Source organism: Crocuta crocuta, unplaced genomic scaffold (assembly GCF_008692635.1).
Source record: "Crocuta crocuta isolate KB4526 unplaced genomic scaffold, BGI_CrCroc_1.0 scaffold77, whole genome shotgun sequence".
In the NCBI taxonomy this organism is placed as follows: Eukaryota; Metazoa; Chordata; class Mammalia; order Carnivora; family Hyaenidae; genus Crocuta; species Crocuta crocuta.
This window is the reverse complement of record NW_027532172.1, coordinates 7,120,733-7,138,890: the sequence shown is the minus strand read 5'-3', so window position 1 is coordinate 7,138,890 and position 18,158 is coordinate 7,120,733. Positions and strand designations below refer to the sequence as shown.

The window sequence follows — 18,158 nt, the reverse complement described above, 5'->3', positions numbered from 1 at the left end:
GGGAGATCAAATCACGGTCTAATCCTGTCCAGGTCCCACTGTGCCTGGTAGGGCAGGTTTGCAGCCTTATGTGGTTTTGAAAGCAGTTTTATTCTTTCAGATTTCTTCCAGGGCTGCTCTTTCTAAGTAACTTCGAGTCAATTCTTCCTGTTCCAGGTTGTTTGAAAGTCAGTTGCTGGATGACTTTAAACTGAGGTCAAGGCAGACATCTGGATGAGTCCTCTGGGTCCCTCCATGTGCTCCTCCATGTCCCTGGCTACCAGGGCTTGGCCAGGCAGTGTTCACCCTGTATACCCTGATGCCAGCTGTTCAACCTTCAGCTACTGTCATCTAGCCCAGTATCTCTAGAGCCCTGGCCTTTATGTACCTCCCACCCATGGTCCAATCTCTTCTCGTCAGTAACTTCTTCCTAGTCTTCCTAAAAGCCTCTGTTGGCCCTGCTCCTCTCACTTCACACAGGTCTTACCAGTCTATAGTCTTACCACTCATAGGGCGCCTGGGTGGCTCAGTCTAAATGCCCAACTTTGGCTCAGGTCATGATCTCGGGGCTTGTGGGTTGGAGCCCCACATCAGGCTTGCTGTCAGCCTGTCAGCAGAGATCCCACTTTGGACCCTCTGTCCCCCTCTCTCTCTGCCTCTCCCCCACTTGTTCTCCCTCTCTCTCAAAAAAACAAAACAAAAACATTATAGTCTTACCAGTCCTATCTCTCCCTCCTCTACCCACTCCAGTCAGGCTTGCCCCTCCCTCCACAAAAGAGCCGTGACCCACACATTGCAGAACCCAGCTGAAGCTCCACGCTCACCTCCTTGAGCATTTGACCCCTGCCTGGCTCCCGCATGCCCTCTTGCTCCTTTGTTTCCTCCCATCTCCCGGCTCCCCCTGCTTAGCTCCTTCTCTGACTCCACCTCATCTCTCCTATCTCCTAACAGGAGTGTTCCAGGGCTCCGTCCTGACTGCTGCCTTCTGTCTCCACTCACCACCCTCATCTCATCCAGGTGCTTGGCCTGAAGTACTGTCCACTGGCTTTGCTTCCCAGACCGTGGCTCCAGCTCTGGCCACTCTACTGCACTTGAGTCACATACACAGTGGCCGACTTGGCATCCCCACTTTGATGTCTAGTCGATGTTTAAGACTTTTCAAGGGCAAAACTGATCTCCTTCCCAAGAACTGCCTCCTTCAGAGGGTGCAATGGCAGTTTGCTCCCTTGGAGTCACCTTAGACTTGTCTCTGCCCCGCTCCACCCCCATGGCCAATAATCAGGGAACATTGCTGCCTTTACCTCCGGCACATGCCCAGCATCTCACCCCAACTATGCCGCCACCTGGGCTGAGCTGCCTGACATGTCTGTCTGAAACTGCAATAGCCCTTATGTCAGTCAGTGTCACCCTTGGCTCCCCATCACCCACCCCAGAGTCTAAGCTCAGCGTAGCAGCTAGAATAATCTAGAGTTGCTGCCAAATCAGATCCTGCCCCTTCCCTGTCCAAGAATTGGCATTGGGTCTCACCTGTCCCAGAGAAAAGTCCAAAGCCCTTATGGTGGCTGACAAGGCCCCACAGAATCTCCTCTCAAAAGCCCCCATTTGCCCCTTCTCTCCTCTACGGCCTCACTCAACATTAGCCACAATGACTTCCTGGCTGCTCTTCTCACAGGTATGGTCTGCCTCTGGACTTTGCACCAGTTGATTCCTCTGGCTGGAATGTTCCCTGCAGACATCCACATGACTTCCTCCCTCTCCAAATCTCTGATCAAACATCTTTTTCACAGTGAAGCCCACCTCGTGCTCGCTTCGGCAACACATACGCAGTGAAGCCCACCTTGACCCAGCTCCAGATACCCTGTTCTCTGTTGCTCCTATCTTGCCATTTTTAGTCCCTATGGTATGACCATCTCCTAACAAATGATGTAACTTACTGATTACATTTCTTGTTTCTGGTCTGAATTCAATCCCCCACCCTAAATGTAAGCTTGAGGAAGGCAAGGGCCTTCATTTTGTTCACTGCTGTGTGTACAGGTGCTGGAAGGGTGCCTAGCACATGAGAATCCTTTTTTTTTTTAATGTTTTATTTATTTCTGAGAGAGAAAGAGAGAGAGAGCGTGAGCAGGGGAGGGTCAGAGAGAGAGGGAGACACAGAATCTGAAACAGGCTCCAGCCTCTGAGCTGGCTGTCAGCACAGAGCCCGACGTGGTGCTTGAACCCACCAACCGTGAGATCATGACCTGAGCCGAAGCCAGACGCTTAACCAAGTGAGCCACTTAGGCGCCCCACATGAGAATTCTTAATAAATATTTGTTGAATGAATGAATCCCTCTTCCATCAATAGGTGAATGTACGCATATGCACACAGGTGAGGAGGGTATGGGCAGGGGAAGCTGCTGGTCAGAGGAGACCAAGGCCCAGGCTCCGGCTCCTTTTCCTGGTCTATATCATCTTGTTTTGCTGTTACAAGTGGTCATAAGAAAAGCAGTGAAAATAAATATGGAAGACCTTTGTGCTGGAGTTTCTGGCTGCTTTCACTTGTTCATATTCCAAACAGAGTAAATTTTAAAAAGCAAGAAAGAAGAAGAAAAAAGAAAAAGACCTAGGAAATTCAAAATTGCTTAACTATGTGGACAGTTGGCTTTTGGATATAGTCTAGTGGCCACATTGCCTGCCCCTTCCCCCTAGAGAATGCTGCTCATGGTCCATGTTGGAGGAGACCTTGCTGGGCAGACAGAGAAGACCTCTGCAGGGCCAGAGTCCTTCCTCCACCCCATCTGTGTGTGTGTGTGTGTGTGTGTGTGTGTGTGTGTGTGTGTGTGTGTGTGTGTGTGTGTGTGTGTGTGTGTGTGTGTGTGTGTGTGTGTGTGTGTGTGTGTGTGTGTGTGTGTGTGTGTGTGTGTGTGTGTGTGTGTGTGTGTGTGAAGCAGGTGGACCTACTGTCAGCACATCCTCTTGGTCTGAGAGGCCTAAAGCCAGGCCTGGGGTTTTTAGGAAATCTAGGCAGTCTTGCTGCTGCTCTGACCTGCAGCCTTTCTCGAACAGACAGCGTATGGAAAATACCCCCAAGGTCTGTCAGCAGGATGGACCCTGTCGTCTACTGCCTGACGCTCTCTAACAGCCAAAACTTCCATGCAGGGCCATGACCTAATCTAATGCGGAGGAAGCCAGAGACCCCCAGAGGGCAGCCCCTCACATCAGGACACTCTGGGCTGCAGCCACCTCTCGGCTGGCGGCCAGCTCTTTTCTGGGGCTGCAGGGCTCCTGGGTAAGTCCCCAGGCTGGAGTCAGGCGCCTGGGACTGAAGGAAACTAGATTCAGGAAGCCCCCCTCTGATCAGCTGGCACAGCCATGGGCCTAGCAGCCACCAGCTTGAGGAAATTCTTTCTTCAGGGGTTTCCCAAGCTGGCAGCTGCCTTGCCAGTTCAAACTGGATTTTTCCTGCTGCCCTTTCCCTGGCGGTCTAGCTGGGTGCAGGGTCTCTCCTAATGAGGGTTTGGTGCCAAGGCCCAGGCAGCTCTGTCTTGCCGGGTACCAGCTGGTTGAGGCCTACCCCAAGAAATGGGCAGCTTCTTACTTCTGTCGGGGTCAGGGCACCTGGGGCTTCCCTGCATCCTTAGGCCAGTCCCGCCCTGCCTTGGACCCCCTACTCAAAACTCAGGGCTCCAAACACAGGAACTCACTAACTCACCTTTATTCACAGTGGGTTTACTATTAGTAGAAGATCCGCCTGACAGGTCACAGCCTGGATTTTTGTCCCCAGACTCAAGGTATTGGCAGAGGGTTGACATGGCAGCCAGGGAGGGCAGGGGGCCCTTCGGCAGGGTTTCTGCAGGGCTCAGCTGCCCCCTCGCTCAGACCCTCCCTGGAGCTACTGGGGATGCACCTCACGTTGCCTCCTTCCGGAGGCCTCTCTCTGTCCCATTTCCTGGGGCCTCATTAATTCCTCCCCACCTCACCCCGTGAGAAAGCAGGTCTGTGCTGAGCCTGGCCCAGGTCCAGAGCTGGGTCTGAGCATGCCACTGGCTGGTTTGGAAGGGGGCCTGTCCCCACCCTCATCCCAGGAAAAGAGGCAGGAGAGGCTCCCATTACCATCCATGTCCCCACTTCTACCCACTTTCCAGGAGCACAGTGACCATGGGGATCAAGAATACACAACATAGCTGGTCTTATGTATAATATTTATAAAAGGGAGCTGACACCCTCTCCACTCCTACCCCGGACCAGCCCCTGGGGTCTTTGGCTCCCAGGGGCAGAGATGCTCTGGGCCCCAGCCTCTTTCTTCTCCCAGAAATGGAATGTGAGCTATGGCCCAAACTTGGAGTGGGGGGAGTCCCAGCCTCCCCAGGGCTGGTGAAGGGGCAGGGTAGGGGTCCTTGGGGGTGCCCATACCAGCCTCACATTCAAAAGAACCTTCTGGCTCCAGGTATGGGGCATGGTCTGCTTCTGGTGGTGGGGATGGGAAGGAGACAAGCGTATCCAAGGGCTTGAGTCCAAGTGACTGAAAGGGGCCTCAGGGACACAAGTGGGGGAAGGCAAGTGTGCTGAGGGAGATGAGACCCCAGAGAGCAGACCAAGGTCTAGCAGCAAGGTGGGGAGATGGCTGCAGGCCTGGGTTCCAACTCTCTGTGCCCTACAGGCTGTGTAGGCAGCTGCTGGGCCTCAGTGTGTGCATCTGTGCAAGAAGGGCAGGGGCTTGAGTGGGATCTGAGGCAACAGGAAGGGAGCAAAGGTACAGCCCCACCCTGCTCCCAACTCAGGAAGCCGCTGCAGCCCGGGAGCCCAGCAAGGTAGTAGCCCAAGGGCCTTGGTCCTGGCTGTTACAAAAACCTTCCACAGAGAGGACATGAAGCAGGGCCAAATGCCATAGTGTTAACCACGTCTTTCTCCTCCCCCCTGACTGGCCACTGGATGGGAGCAGGGGCTGAAGACTCTGGACAGGGGTACTTGGACAAGTAGACAGAACAGGCCAGGGGTCTTCCTAGTGGCTTCCTCCATGCCGGCCGGTCCCTGACACCCAGTCAATGATGATGAAGCTCAAGCTCATGGTCATCAGCAAGAGGCCAAGCACAGCGAAACAAAGGGCCTATGGAGTCAGGAGTTCAAGAGTCAGGTGTGAGGTCAGGGCAGCTCCCTCGGCCCCACACCAGCCCACCAGCCTCCAGGATCCTCGCACCAAGATTTTGGGGGTAGACTTTGCAGGTTCCTTCTCAGTGGGTATGATGCGGAAGTAGAAGATGGCAGGGAAGATGAAGATGAGGCATGGGGCAGATGTGGCACCTGCAAAGAATGAGATATGTCCAGCTTTGGCTGAGGTCCAGGGGTGGACCCTTCAGTCCTTTAGCGAGATCAGTGATTCCTTGCTGGGGGAATCTCAACTTGAGAGCTCTACCTGATTCCAGAGAGCCCACCAGTCCCTCCCCTTGTTCTCTGTCCACCTGGATGGAAAGCTAGTGCTGTTAGCAGTCGAAGAATCTGTCAGTGAATGAAGCTAGCAAAGAGAAAAGGTAAGCTAAGAGATAGAGACAAAGCCTTGAAGATATCGGGCTCTGAGATATAGCTATTCTTGAAGGCTTTTTCATTATTTAAAAATACATTCCTTTCTGCTTAAATCATTTTGAGTCAGATTTTGGATATAGAGAACCTATAGTCATGTATATGATTTCCATGACAATCAGCCCCTTGATCTGTGTGTTGGTCCCTGCAGAGTTGAGCTGGAGAGTCAGTCTCCTGAGTTGGGTCACCCCGAAGTTGTCTCAGAATTGTCTGATTTTCTACCTTAGAGTCCCAACTGGAATGAGACAGTGGACACAGCACTGAACCTATAGTCCCATGATCTTAGAGCTAAATCAAGACCCCCCACTTACCAGCTGTATGCCTCTGCTACTCCCTTAATCACTATGGACTTCAGTTTCTTCATATGTGAAATGGAGATAAGACCCAATGAGATCCTTGTGGAGGTCCCTGGCACCTGGGCTCCACCCCATCCCTCAGCAAGGGGAACTGACTCTGGTTTTGAGCCTCAGAAGGGATTAGAATAGCTGTAAGGACAAAATCTCAGACAGGAAGCCAAGCTGTGCACATGGCCAGCAACCATCACTAAAGGTAGGGTATGCTCTCAGGAATCTGCCAGGATTTGCAGATAGAAAATTCTCTGGCCAGTGTCTTGCCTCTATACACAGCTGGGCCAGACACTCACCAATGACCCCGAAGATGCCCAGGATGTTGGGAGCGAAGATAACCAGCAGGTTGATACAAGTGAGCAGGCCAATGGCAATCAGCACGTGCCGCACCCAGCTGAACTCCTTGTTCGTAAACAGCATCTGCTGGATGGCACGGCGCACCTGGGGGATAGGGGTGGGAAGAGTCATCATTCTGTCAGCTCCATCAGTCCCACCCTCCATTGGTCTGCCTGCCCACTGGCTCACCGGAAACAGAACGATTGGCACTGTGAGTGTGACTGCCGTCAGCACGGCCACACGCACACAGAGAATCAGCACGTCAAATGGGTCCACCTTGCTGTAGGTGTGCAGTAGCTCCGACTCCACCCCGTCTGTGGCAGGCAGGGAGGATGGTCAGCAGGTGGCCCAAGGAGGGGGATGGGCTCTGAACTTGGGTTGACCCTGACACTGTGGGAAGTGGCAACAGACTCACCTCCACAGCTGTAGGGCACAGTTAGGCATCACACACCTAATTAGCACCTCCAGTATGCAGGGTGCCATGGTCACTGGCCAGCCCCTTGCCCCCCAGCCTGGCCTCTGCCTCTGCCCCCATGGTCCAGCCATACCGTAGAAGGTGAGGTAGCCGAAGAGGGCAGCCAGGAAGTACATGACATACATGACGGCGATGGACACGTTGGAGATGTGCTGCATCTTCCTCTTGGAGGGGCTTTGGGGAAGCAAGGGAGGGGATGGGTGCCAAGCTGGGCCACATCAGAGATCCCCATATGCCCTGGGGTCTCTCTGACACCACACTCTCACCATCTGGCTGCCGAGGAAGTCTCCTCCTTGCCCCCAGTCGTCCCCCATGGAAGCCATGGAAATCTTTGACAAAGTGACTTGGCTCCTGTCACTCCCGCCCCACTGCCCCCACCCTGACAGGACCACATTCCTTTTCTCCAAGCCAGTTTAAGGCAGCCACCCCCCTTGCAACCATAGACACCTACTCTTTGAGCTCTGTATAGATGGGCAGCACCTCGGGATGGCAGACGAAGGCAAAGGCCATGATGGGGATGGTATATGCTGTCTGGATGGACAGGGCGATTGCGTCAGGGCAGCCCCACACTCTCACCCAGCCCGTAGCCCCTGCCCCAGCCTGTTGGAACCTGTGAGTTCAGTGTGAAGTAACTTGGGGTGCAGAGGGCTGCAGCTTCTGTTTCAGCCTGTAGTTGAGCCTCCTCCTTAGTGACCTCCACGAGGCTGACATTGCCCGTGATGTTGGCGAAGTTGAGGGGCAGCGGGCAGGGCACATGGAACTTTTTGTAGATGACCTGAATTGCAGGGAAGATGGGGGTATCAGAGCCAGACTAGGCTTGCCTGGGAGTCACTATGAAGCCACATCTAGATCATGACAGAAGGAGCTGCCTTCTGACCCAGGCTTCCCAGAAAGACCTGCCCGCTGCCCCTGACAGAGGAGCCCCCCAAGAGACCTGTCCCCTCACACCACCAGCATGGAGAGTGACTCACTGCAATGAGGAAGAACACCATGCAGCTGAGAGAGAAGCCGCTGGAGTAACCCAGGTAGCCTGCAAAGTGGGGGAAGGGCTGTGAGACTGGGGTCCCCTCCCAGGCACTTCTCTAACAATCCTCCAAGGCCCTGGCCCTGCCACACTCACCAAGCTGTCGCATCAGTGCCAGGGGCAGAATGATGATGACAGACACTAGGATCACCAGGTAGTTCCCATTCATGTACCAGTCCCTGCAGGGGCAGGAGTGGGGAGCCAACATCAGAGTCCACTCAGCCATGGGCAGGGCTGCCTGCCTCTGTACCTAAGTGGAGCTCTGAGTCTCCCTTTTCCCCTCTGTGAAATGGACATTCTTTCAGCACCCTCCTATGTGAGGTGAGAACTAAGGAGCTCAGCTCTTGGCTTGGTAACCATTAGGGTTACAGTCACTGTTGTTGTTTTTCTCAGGACCCACAGGTCTGGGTCCAGCTTCCCCAGGGAGTGGCTCCAAGGGGCCCAGGGAGGTGGGTAGGATGAAAGAACCTGGCTCTGGGGGGGTTGGGGGGTGGAACATTTTCCATGGGGGTGTCAGGGACTTTCCAACACCCTGTGCCCCTTGTGGTCCCTCCTGGCATCTGCATCCTGCATCATCCTGCACCCCCTGCCTCCACCAATGGACAGGGAGCGCAGAGAACTAAAGAGATAAAGAATGACCCCCTCCTTCTCAGGGAAGCCCAAAGGACAACTCCTTGGGAAAGGCTCCCAGGACTTGGGGGAGGGATGGGGAGAAGAATCCTGGCTGTTTCCCTCCTCCCAGAGCTGCTCTCAACTTCAGACCCCCTCTGCTTGCCTGGACTGTGTGGTCAAGGGCAGGCCCTGGTTGTCTTCTCTGTCCCCACCCACAAAGCACGGTTGATTCCATCAGTGCTGGCTAAACTGGGGATGGGCAACTGGGACACCACGGGCTTAATTTCTTGGTGGGGGGAGGGAGCGGTGGCTAAAACCCAAGCCGTGTTCAGGAATAGCAGGCGCTTAGAGCTAAGCCCGCGGCTCACAGGTCCTCCCATTCTCATAGGCTGGGTCCTGGCCCAAGAGGGTCCCAGCTTCCTTTGACTCACTCCACCTCTTACCCCAACTGTCCCTCCTAGGGGGTTCCCTTAGGTGCCTCTTAAACGAGTGTAGACTGAATGTTAGCTCTGCTGGCAGCTCTCTGCCCCTCCAGCATTCACGTGCAGGCACTGTCTCATCTCCCCCACTACCCCAGCCTGGGTTCCCAAGCCAGTGGCACACATGAAGGGGTAGACCAAGGCCTCCCTCCCACCCTCACCCAGCCCCGCCCCACCCTGGGGCTCACGAAGTTTGCTCCTCCAGGTTCAGGAAGGTCTGTATGACAAGGGGTAGCTCAGACTTGATGATGTACAGGTAGCTGGACATGGCTGGGGGAGAAGGGTGAGCAGGTGCTGGGATCAACCAAATCAGCCAGTCTTCAGACTGCCCACCTGCCCCCTGCCTGACTGGGTATGCCTGCCAGACCCACCTCCAATATTCTGCAGTGTGATGGCCATGGCCGCTGCCAGCTTTCCTGGGGTTCCAAAGGCACGGTAGCCTAACTGTTCATAGGCACGGATACCTGTGGGGGCAGGGAGTCAAAATAGTCAGGAGTGCTCTACCCAGCCCAGCCCTCCCCTGCTCCAAGCTGGGTTGGGAGCTCACCCACGATCCCTGAGGACTTGAGTAGCAGGTGGATGGAGTAGCTGGAGAGCAGGGCGACGGCTGTCAACAGGAACCTGGGGAAGATGGGCAAAAAGAAGCTACTGGGGGCTTCCCTGGCTGGCAGGGACAATGAGCTCTGGGAGGCCTGGGTGTGTGGGTCTGTGACCCACATGTCTGGACCCCCAACAGGTGTGGATACAAGCTCAACTGGCACCGGCAGGGGTAAACGCCACCTGGTTTGACCCAGGGTAAACTATGACCCAGAAGGGGCCCGCTGAGCACTACCTCCTTGAGTTCTTGGAATAAACATATTTTCCATTTAGACTGCAGGGCAGAACTCCCAGGTAAGGACACATGTGTCCACACAAGTCCTGGCCATGAGGCTTCGTTCATCACGTGTAAAGGGTGGTAGAAGTATAGATTCAGGTCTGTTAGGCTTGCCTGTGTCATAATCTCAGCGGGTTTACCGGGAAATAAGGGATATTTGTCTGGCCAGGGCTGCGTTTTTTAGTCATGGTTTGGGTTGAGCCCACCCACCGCAGCCTGGGTCCTGGGAGGTCATGGTTGGTGGACTGTTTAGGGCTCCTGTCTTTAGAGGGTTCACTGAAGGCACTCACAGGAAAAGGATGATGCCCGTGTTGGCCATGGCATAGGCGAGCCCCAGGATGCCACTGCCCATGATGGCATTGCTGAGGTTGAACACTGACATCCCAAATGAAGTCTTCCCCACAAACTGCAGGCACCAGAGTAAGATGGAAGGGGCAGGGGAGAGAGTCAGCGAAGCATGGAGAGCATCTCAGCATTTCCCTTCACTGTCCCTTAGCCTCCCGTCGCTGCCTCAGAGCACTTCGTTACTGTGTGGAATCTCCCAAGCCCCCCACCCCCCACTGCGCCCCCAGCTCACGTCTGTGAAGTGCGGCTCCTTGCTGGGGTTTTTCTGTAGGAAGCCCTCGCCCTCAGCACAGCTCCGTCTGGGGCCCTCGACCCTGCAGGCACAGGCCAGAGCAGGCAGCTCAGCTCCAACCCTTGTTCTGCACCCTGCCCTGCCCTGAGCCATGACTGGGTCCCTCCTCTGCTCACCTCTGGTTGACAGCCGTGGGGGTGGTGACTGGGAGCAGCCCCTCTGAGTGTTTGCCGTTGGGCACCAGCTCCACCATTTCCGTCTGCAGAGGTGCCTCCATGGTCAGGGGCCACCACCTGGAGCACTGGCTCTCACACCAACACAGTCGAAGGTCTGCAGGGCAATGGTCCCTCCGGTTATTCCTTCTCCCAGGACCCATGGCCCAGTGTCCCACGGGGAGTCTACAGCCTATCGGAACCCCCAGAAGCTCACTCAGGACTTACGTGCACATGCAGCTGTGCCTGCTGCCTCCCTGGGACTTGCTTTTGGGGGAGTAGAGCTCAGATACCTGAGTTCTCCAGGACATCCTCAGGGAACACCTTGGCCATATGTAGTGCCCCCCACTGCCACTCACATACCAGCCCAGGCAAGCCCTTGGGCCCTCAGTTTCTCCATCTGCGAAGTGAGGATCAGCTGGATGACCTGAGTTCAGAGCCCAGTGGTGCCTGGACCCCAGGATGCTGAGTCCCAGGCATCCAGACCCAGCGCTGGGGGTGGGCCCTGGACTGACACCTCCTCCCTGACATTAACACCGGGAGACAGTTTCCTGTGCTGGCCCTGTGTGCCAGGGGCCTCCTAGCCAACCTAGAATGGCACTGCGCGACGGCTGGAGGCCTCGGGAGAGGGTGAGGGCTGTGGGCCCTGTTCCCAGCCGCCCGGCGGGCACTGCTGGCAGCCAGAACAAAGGGCCTTCTGTGGTCTGAGAGCTGGCGCTGGGAACGGCAGGCGCAAAGACTACCCCCCCGGAGCCAGGAGGCCTGAGGCGGTGCTGGGTGGCTGGACACCTGGGCCCTGCCCGCCTGGCTGCAAAGGGCCCTTAGGGGGCCTTCCAGGAAATGAGTGTCCCAGGGCCGAATTCTTTGGGCCACACAGGCCTTACGCTCCACACAACCATGGCCTCAGAGCCATGTTCTCCTTCAAGCCTCTCCTCCCCTGCTAGGGGAGTCCCCCTACCTTTTAGTTGACCACCCTGCAGTAGTGGACCCTTTGAGCAGATTCCGCATTTCCTAGAACCCCAGGCCAGGCACTCAGGCAGCTACAGAGGAGCCTGGGCCACTGGATCAGTCCTCACTTCCCTGCCCTCCGGGCATGGCTCTGCACAGCCTCTAAGGAGCCAGCTCCCCTCCTTGCCCCCCACCCATCACTGGGGCTGGAACCAGCTACCCCATGCCCAGAAGGTACCCGGGCACAGTGCCCCAGGATCTATAAGGACATCCTGAAGGCCAGAAAGGCCAGAAGGAGAGCTAAGGCCCTAGGGAGGGGGCAGCCCTGCCATGCAGGTCAGCCAGAGCCTCTGCCTTTTTTTTTTTTTTTTAAAGATTTTATTTTTAAGTAATCACCACACCCAACATGGGGCTCAGAGTTGGTACAACTCTGAGATCAAGAGTGGCATGCTCTACTAACTGGGCCAGCCAGGTGTCCCTATCAGAGCCTAGTCTTGATGCCAGGGCACCCCCTCTACTGGGGAATCCTGAATCCTACCCTGAATCCCTCATCCCCATTCTGGATCCTGATGGTCTCAGGTCTGCTAGCACCCAGAATACCAGGTGTCTTAGCACTTGGACTATGTGTGGGGACAAGAGGCTGGGTTCAGGTCTCAGGCCCCAGTGTCCTGGAGGCAGCAGTCACACAGAACTGACCAGAGGACCAGCCCACCATTGCACTGGGCAGCCCCAGGCCAGAATTCAGATCCTAACACCTCAGTCCTGGGGACCCCACACTTAGAACAGTTGGGGCCCCTCGGCCTGCCTCTCCTTCTTCTGATGCTGGCATCTGAATCCATCTCACCTCCAGCTTTGTCTGTTCAGGACCATGACAATGTGAACATCTCTCGTGGCCTCTTCTCCTGGACGAGAGTCGCTGAAGTCAGCCTGTCTTCCTGCCCCTGCCCTAAGCCTCACCATCAGCACCTCTCTAATGATCCCAGCTGCCTATGGAGATGCCAGCACCTCATCTCCAGAGTCACTCCAGAGTGCCCCCTGGCTCTTAGCTAGGGTTGCCCTTCTCAGGCCTCCCACCCTGGGCAGGCTGGGACAGGCCCACAGAGTATGCTGAGTTGGCAGCCTGGACAAAGCACCCTTCTCTCCTTAATATCCTTTCCTAGCAGCCAGCACTACCTCCAGGGAGACCACAGTCCATGGCATGGTCATGGCCAAAGTCCCTGAGTTCCTGTCTCCAGGTTCCCCACCCCCCCGGCAAGACCTAAGCCTAGACCTTCACAGCCTGTCTGGTACTCACAACCAGTCACTGCTGGGTCTTGGGCTGGTTTGATATCCCAGAGAGGACATGGAATATCCTTCCCTAAATGGCTTCTGGTCTGGAAGGGACAAAATCCCCAAACAAAACCCCTACCCTATAGCTCCTGCAGCAACTAAATATGGGCCACATAGTGCTGGGACTCAAAAAATGGGGGGAGAAAGAGGCATCAAGCAAGGTTTCCTGGTGGAGGAGGTGATGGAGCCAGTTCTGAAATTCCAGGAGGAGTTCCAAAAGTGTGGAATAGCGAAGAGTGCCTTCAGCAGAGGGCACAGTATTGGGCAAAGCCTCTAAAGTGTGGTATGAGGCAGAATGAAGGTTCCATGGCTATAGACAAACCTGACAAAGCCTTGAATGCCAGGTCAAGGAGTCTGTACTTCAATGTGGGGCAGGGCTAAGGGCTAAGAGGCCAGAATGGAGTGCTAGCCTGGCATGTGGACCCCCAACCATTCCCTGAGTCTGGCAGCCCTTTCTGACAGGTCCCATCCCTCAGGCCTGCCACCTCCCAGCCTCCTTTGTATCAAAGAGTCAGGGTGGACTCAGGGATAGTCTCTGCCTAACAAAAGCTGCCAGCAGAATCTGACCTGCTATTGAGAAAGTTCATTGTGGACATTCGGAGTCTGAGTCCTGGCCTGGTCCTGCCTTACTGTGTGATCACAGGCAGAGTATTCCCCACTCAGGACCCCAGTGTCCTCCTGTCCTCCAGGGGTCCCATGAAGTTTGGCAAAGCTGGGGACAGAGTGAGGATCTTTCCAAAGGCCTTCGTCTCAAACCGTGCTATGGGCTCCCAGAGAGGGGTCAGGCTCTAGTGTGGGGATGTCACGGTGACCTTGGGCAGATCATGAGAATGGCATCTGTCATGGGTTCAGCATGGACTTGGGCAGGAAATCGATGGCCTAGGCCACTGTCCTGGGCCCTGTTTGCTCTGCTGGGAGATAAGAGCCCGGAGAGGCCAGGAGCCACAGGGATAGTGCAGCAGGTAACGCTCGCCCACGCGGGCATCACAGGGTGAGAACTTGTCAGGCACACCTTGGCAGGTGTTGAGTTTGGCTAATTAAAGATTTTGAGGCCCAGGAATCCAGGCCACCACAGGGCCACTGCTTGTATCAGCTGCTATGGGACACATACCTCTCTGTCCCAGGATCGAGGTCCTTAGAACCACTAGGGACTTGTGCCCTGCTTTCCTCCCTAATGCTCAGGGACACAAATGGGTCTGCAGTAGCAGGCTGGCTACAGGAAGGCATCCACACTGTTCTTCCCTCAGTCCTGGGCTGCCTGTGCTGATGGAGGCACTGACCCCATAGAACTTGTTTCCATGGTCCCTAGGCTTCTGGTACATGGGCAGTCCTAGCCTCGGCCCAGATCTCAGGGGAGAGGCAGCTGGCCTGGCCTGAGGGTCTTCTGTGGTTATCCCTGAAGGCTCAGGGATGAAGGCTGCCCTCAATTCCAACTCAGCCATCCTTAGTCCCCTCCTTGGCTGAGACAAGGTGTCCTTCCTATCCTGGCACTCCCTGCCCACCTGCTTCTCCAGGCTTCAGAGGGAGAACACCATCTTAGGACAAGCTATCAATCAACAAGGAAACTAGATTTGAAATTCAATGGACATGTCTGAATTATATGTTCTCAAGGCACAGCCCCAGGGATTGGTGAGGAGACGATTGCTAGTCAGGGGACTAGGGATAGAGCATGTGGGACGGTGTTCTGAACAGGGGAGAATACTACAGCCCTGTGCACCCCTAGCCCTTCCTCCAGACCCACAACTCCAGATTTTGACCTCAGTAGATCCAGTTCCCTATCCACTACTCCTTCATCGTCAACAACACTGAGCAAATGGCCAGTTCATAATCAACACCCGGCTTGTCCTGAGGGGGGTGGTATGGAGGAGAGAGCACATCCAGGGACAGGAAGACGGCCCAGAACATTGATGTATCGGCAACGCCAGTCCCTCATAGTCTAGCTCCCTGGCCCTGGTGTGTGGGGTCTGTGCTTCAGTGTTCTGGGCATCCGGAAGTGTCTAGGAGGATCTGAGGGGCCCAGCTGGGGCCGGAAGTTGGACTTTCCTGTGACAGGGTACATTTGCTAGACACCCAACAGATGCTTAGAGTTGGGCCTAGCCCCAGATCCCTAGGCCTCCCCTCCCACCCAGCCCAGGACCCTCCTTGCTCCCCCAGTGGAGGCTGCAGCTGGAACCTCTTGGCTCAAGACTGGGCCAGAGCCAGCAGCAGCCCCCTCCCCCCACTGCCAGCCTGCTGAGAGGGACATGCAGCCCGAGGCCCAGCCAAGGCAAAGGACAGGACATCACGTGCCTGTGGCCCCCCAGGGGCAGGGGAGACCCCGAGCCAGCCAGCCCATCCTCCTCCCTGCTGACCCGGAATCCCCTGGAGGCGGCCAAATATTTGGACAGCCGGACTTCTGGCCCCAAGGAAAGCTGGAGCAGGGGCCTGGGGCAGCTCAGGACTCACTGGAGACCCTGGTGGAAGGGGGGAGAGGCTAAAGGCAAGGTTGGCCTGGAGGAGAGGCACCGTCCAATGTTAGGCAGAAGCAGAGAGGCAGAGGGAGGGAAGAGAGAAGGAAAGAGGAAGGACAGAAAACACATACATGTAGTGCATGTGTCCATGCATACTGATCTGAACAGAGAGACAGAGAGGCACAGGGAGATAGAGAAATGCAGATAGATATAGGTACACAAACAGGAAAATACACACAGAGAGAGGTGGATAGACATTCAGACAGGGAGACAGAGAGAGACAGATAACCAGAGAGCTGAGAGGCAGAGATGGCCAACCAGCCAGAGATAGCTAATGGAAAAAGAGACAGGGAGACAGCCAATGAAAGACAGAGAGTCCCAGAAGGAGTGAGAAGGGAAGAGAGAGCCAGAGGCTCAGGTGAATGGGCAGCTGGCCTGGCGGGCACTGCAGGGATGGCCAGACAGAGCCCTGAGGGACCCCACAAGAAGGCTGCCATGGCATTTGCAGGTTCCTTCAAGGTTATGCCTCCATTAGCTAGGTGCAGGGACATCCAGATGGTGGGTCTGAGCCCACTAGGGCTGCATGGCCAGGCCCAGCTGGAAAGCTCACCAGTCCCCAGTCCAGCACTGTCTCCCCACACAATGGAAAAGATACACAGAGGTGATGGTCAGTTGAAGTGACCCCCATTCTCAGCAGCCATGCACGTGTGCAGACGTGCCGGCTGAGAGGCTGTGTACAGGACGTGGCCTGCAGAGCGGAAATTCAAAACCAAGCCACCCCAGGCTGCTGACCGGAAAGCCCCTCCTGCCCCAGCAGCTGGTCTTCCCTTTGGCCCCCAGAAGCCCCGCCTAGTCCTCTAGGGTGCCCCCCCTCCGTATCTATCTTCTTATCCAAAGACCAGCCCTCTACCTACCAGACTGAATGTTTGCAGGGCACATAGTAGGTGCTCAATAAATGTTGTAAAATGAATAGAATGGGTTCAAGGCCCTTGGCAAACCCCCAGGCCGTATCAGCCCAGCTCCGAGTGGCTCCTGGCCCCTGGCCATGTCTGAACTAGACCATATGCCTGCAGGGCTCCTATCTTACTACAGCATAGTATACACATCCCACCTGGGCTTTCTGTGCACACAGATACCAAACTGTATCTCCCTTGCAGCCAACCACTCCCCTAAAACATGGTATCCTCTCAGAATGAGTGCCTGTTTTTTTCACACCGAGACTGGACTTTCAGGGTGAACTTAGCTTAGCTCAAAAACCTTCCCTGACACTACCCAGAGACTGTGAGCCACTCAGCCTGTTCTGTTGTGCCTCAGTTTCTCTATTCGCCCAAGGCTCCATGGCTACTTGCTAGGGCAGCAGGCACCAGGACAGGAGCAACCAATTCTCATGGTCTGGCCACCTGGAGCCCTGGTCTGGGGTGTGTGTGTGGGGTGTTGTGATGAGGGCCAAAAGAACCAGTACTAAAGAAAGAGTGGTTTGAAAAGCCAGTGAGGACATGGGTTCTATGAGCCCAGACAGAGTAAGGTTCTGAGACATATACCCTTCCCTTCCCCAGAGAACCAGCCCACTGTCCCCAACCCCAAGGGGTCAGAGACTCATGAAATGATTCCAGTCATTCCATCCCTCTTGGAGATGTGCCAGGCCTGGCCTCACCAACCCTGATTTCTCCTACATCTAGTGCTTCCTGCAGGAAGACTTCCATGGTTGTGCAGAACTTCCCCATCTCAAAATGGTACTGTCCCCAGATCTCTTCATCTTTCTCTGCTCCAGACTGAGAGTTTTCCTTTCTCGAAGGAACTGAACTCCCACACCAGAAGTAAACAGTGGGTGGAAGGTCCAAAGGTCTCTTCCAGGGACAGGACAGTGGCCCAAGGCAGTCATGGAAGGAAGGACAGGACTGGGCCACTGAAGGAAGGATGGACCTGGGTCGAGGAGTCCCCCAGGGTGCAAGGTGCAAGGACCTTTGACTTAGTCCCTTTCAGACTCGTCCTAGAGCCTACACCTGAGCTCAGGGCTCAGGTCACCGTGGGGGAGAGGGCGGATTCCCACAGGCCCCGCCCCTGGCTTCCCCCTCCCCGGGTGTAAACAAACGCACGCATTCGCTGTGGCCAATCGAAGGGGCCAATGGAGCGGGGGCGGGCTCCTGCAAACCTGGTTTTGGTTCCTTGCCTCTGCCCGCGTGCGCCGCGCCAGCTCTCATACCCCCACGGAGGAATGAGGCAGCAAGGAGAGCACACAGAGCCCCGCCCTCTGGCCAGGGAGCCACACGCGCCCTGTGCCTGCCGTGCCCGCTGGCCCGGCTGCAAATGGCACGGGCTCTGGGACCAACATGTGCCCCGCGGCCCCTCAGGCAGCCTGGCCCGATCTGCCCTCAAGCCCCTGCCCAACGCAGCCGGGATAAATATACCCAGACTCCCGGTGTGCCAGCCGGGCAGATTTGCCTGTCAGGCGCCCGACGGGGCAGCGCTCCAGAGCCCGCTCCTGGGCCCTCTTAGGCTTCCCTCCGGGACCTTCTCCAGCTAGTCCCCGCAGCCCCTGCCTCAGGAAGCCCATCGCTCACCGTCCGAAGCCATGACAAGACGTCCCGTGGCCCCAGCCGCGAGAGCTGCTGACCTCCTGCCGTCCCTCCCAGCCCTGCCCGCAGGCCCCGAGGCGGCGAAATGCCTTTCGCCAGGATACCAGTTCAAGCTCAGAGCTGAGCCCTGAGTGGCCGGTCCCGGACCTGAGCCCAGAGCGCGCGGGGTTCTGGCTTGCTGGAGGCTGGGGCGTCTGCCCGGGACGGGACGGGTGAGAGAACTGCCCATAGCCCGGCTCTGGACGGGAGGGTGCACAGTGGAGCTCTGCCCGCCCGGTGCCCTGGACTGGGGGTCGGCGCCCCCAGCGGTACCTGGCCCGGCGGGTGGGTACGCGCGGTGCTCCGCTCAGGCTGGCGCTGTCCGCTCTGCTCCCGGCTGAGCAC

At 56.2% G+C, this 18,158-nt stretch overlaps 1 protein-coding gene across 3 annotated transcripts; it reads right to left on the bottom strand.

Moving 5' to 3' along the window:
• Positions 1-4,143: 4,143 nt before the first annotated feature.
• SLC38A3 (solute carrier family 38 member 3) lies at positions 4,144-18,156 on the bottom strand. 3 transcript variants are annotated; one of them, XM_077777223.1, is made up of 16 exons: positions 18,087-18,156; positions 10,436-10,589; positions 10,260-10,341; positions 9,973-10,088; positions 9,356-9,429; positions 9,180-9,272; positions 8,997-9,078; positions 7,814-7,896; positions 7,665-7,723; positions 7,304-7,468; positions 7,145-7,224; positions 6,767-6,867; positions 6,408-6,532; positions 6,179-6,323; positions 5,156-5,259; positions 4,144-5,065 (listed from the first exon to the last, which is right to left on the bottom strand). In XM_077777223.1, exons 2-16 carry the CDS (start codon positions 10,534-10,536, stop codon positions 4,961-4,963), a joined length of 1,515 nt encoding a protein of 504 aa, XP_077633349.1. In that variant the 5' UTR covers positions 10,537-10,589; positions 18,087-18,156; the 3' UTR covers positions 4,144-4,960. The 3 variants fall into 3 exon arrangements, with proteins under 3 accessions (XP_077633349.1, XP_077633348.1, XP_077633350.1); XM_077777222.1 differs by lacking the exon at positions 18,087-18,156 and adding an exon at positions 17,760-17,777; XM_077777224.1 differs by lacking the exon at positions 18,087-18,156 and adding an exon at positions 12,264-12,333.
• Positions 18,157-18,158: the final 2 nt, after the last annotated feature.

Coding starts and splice junctions, on each gene's coding strand:
- SLC38A3 (XM_077777222.1), bottom strand. Junction 7,897..8,996: donor AACCTGGAGGAGCAAACTTC/GTGAGCCCCAGG, acceptor CTGCCCCTGCAG/GGACTGGTACATGAATGGGA. Junction 5,260..6,178: donor GGGCATCTTCGGGGTCATTG/GTGAGTGTCTGG, acceptor CATTCTTTGCAG/GTGCCACATCTGCCCCATGC.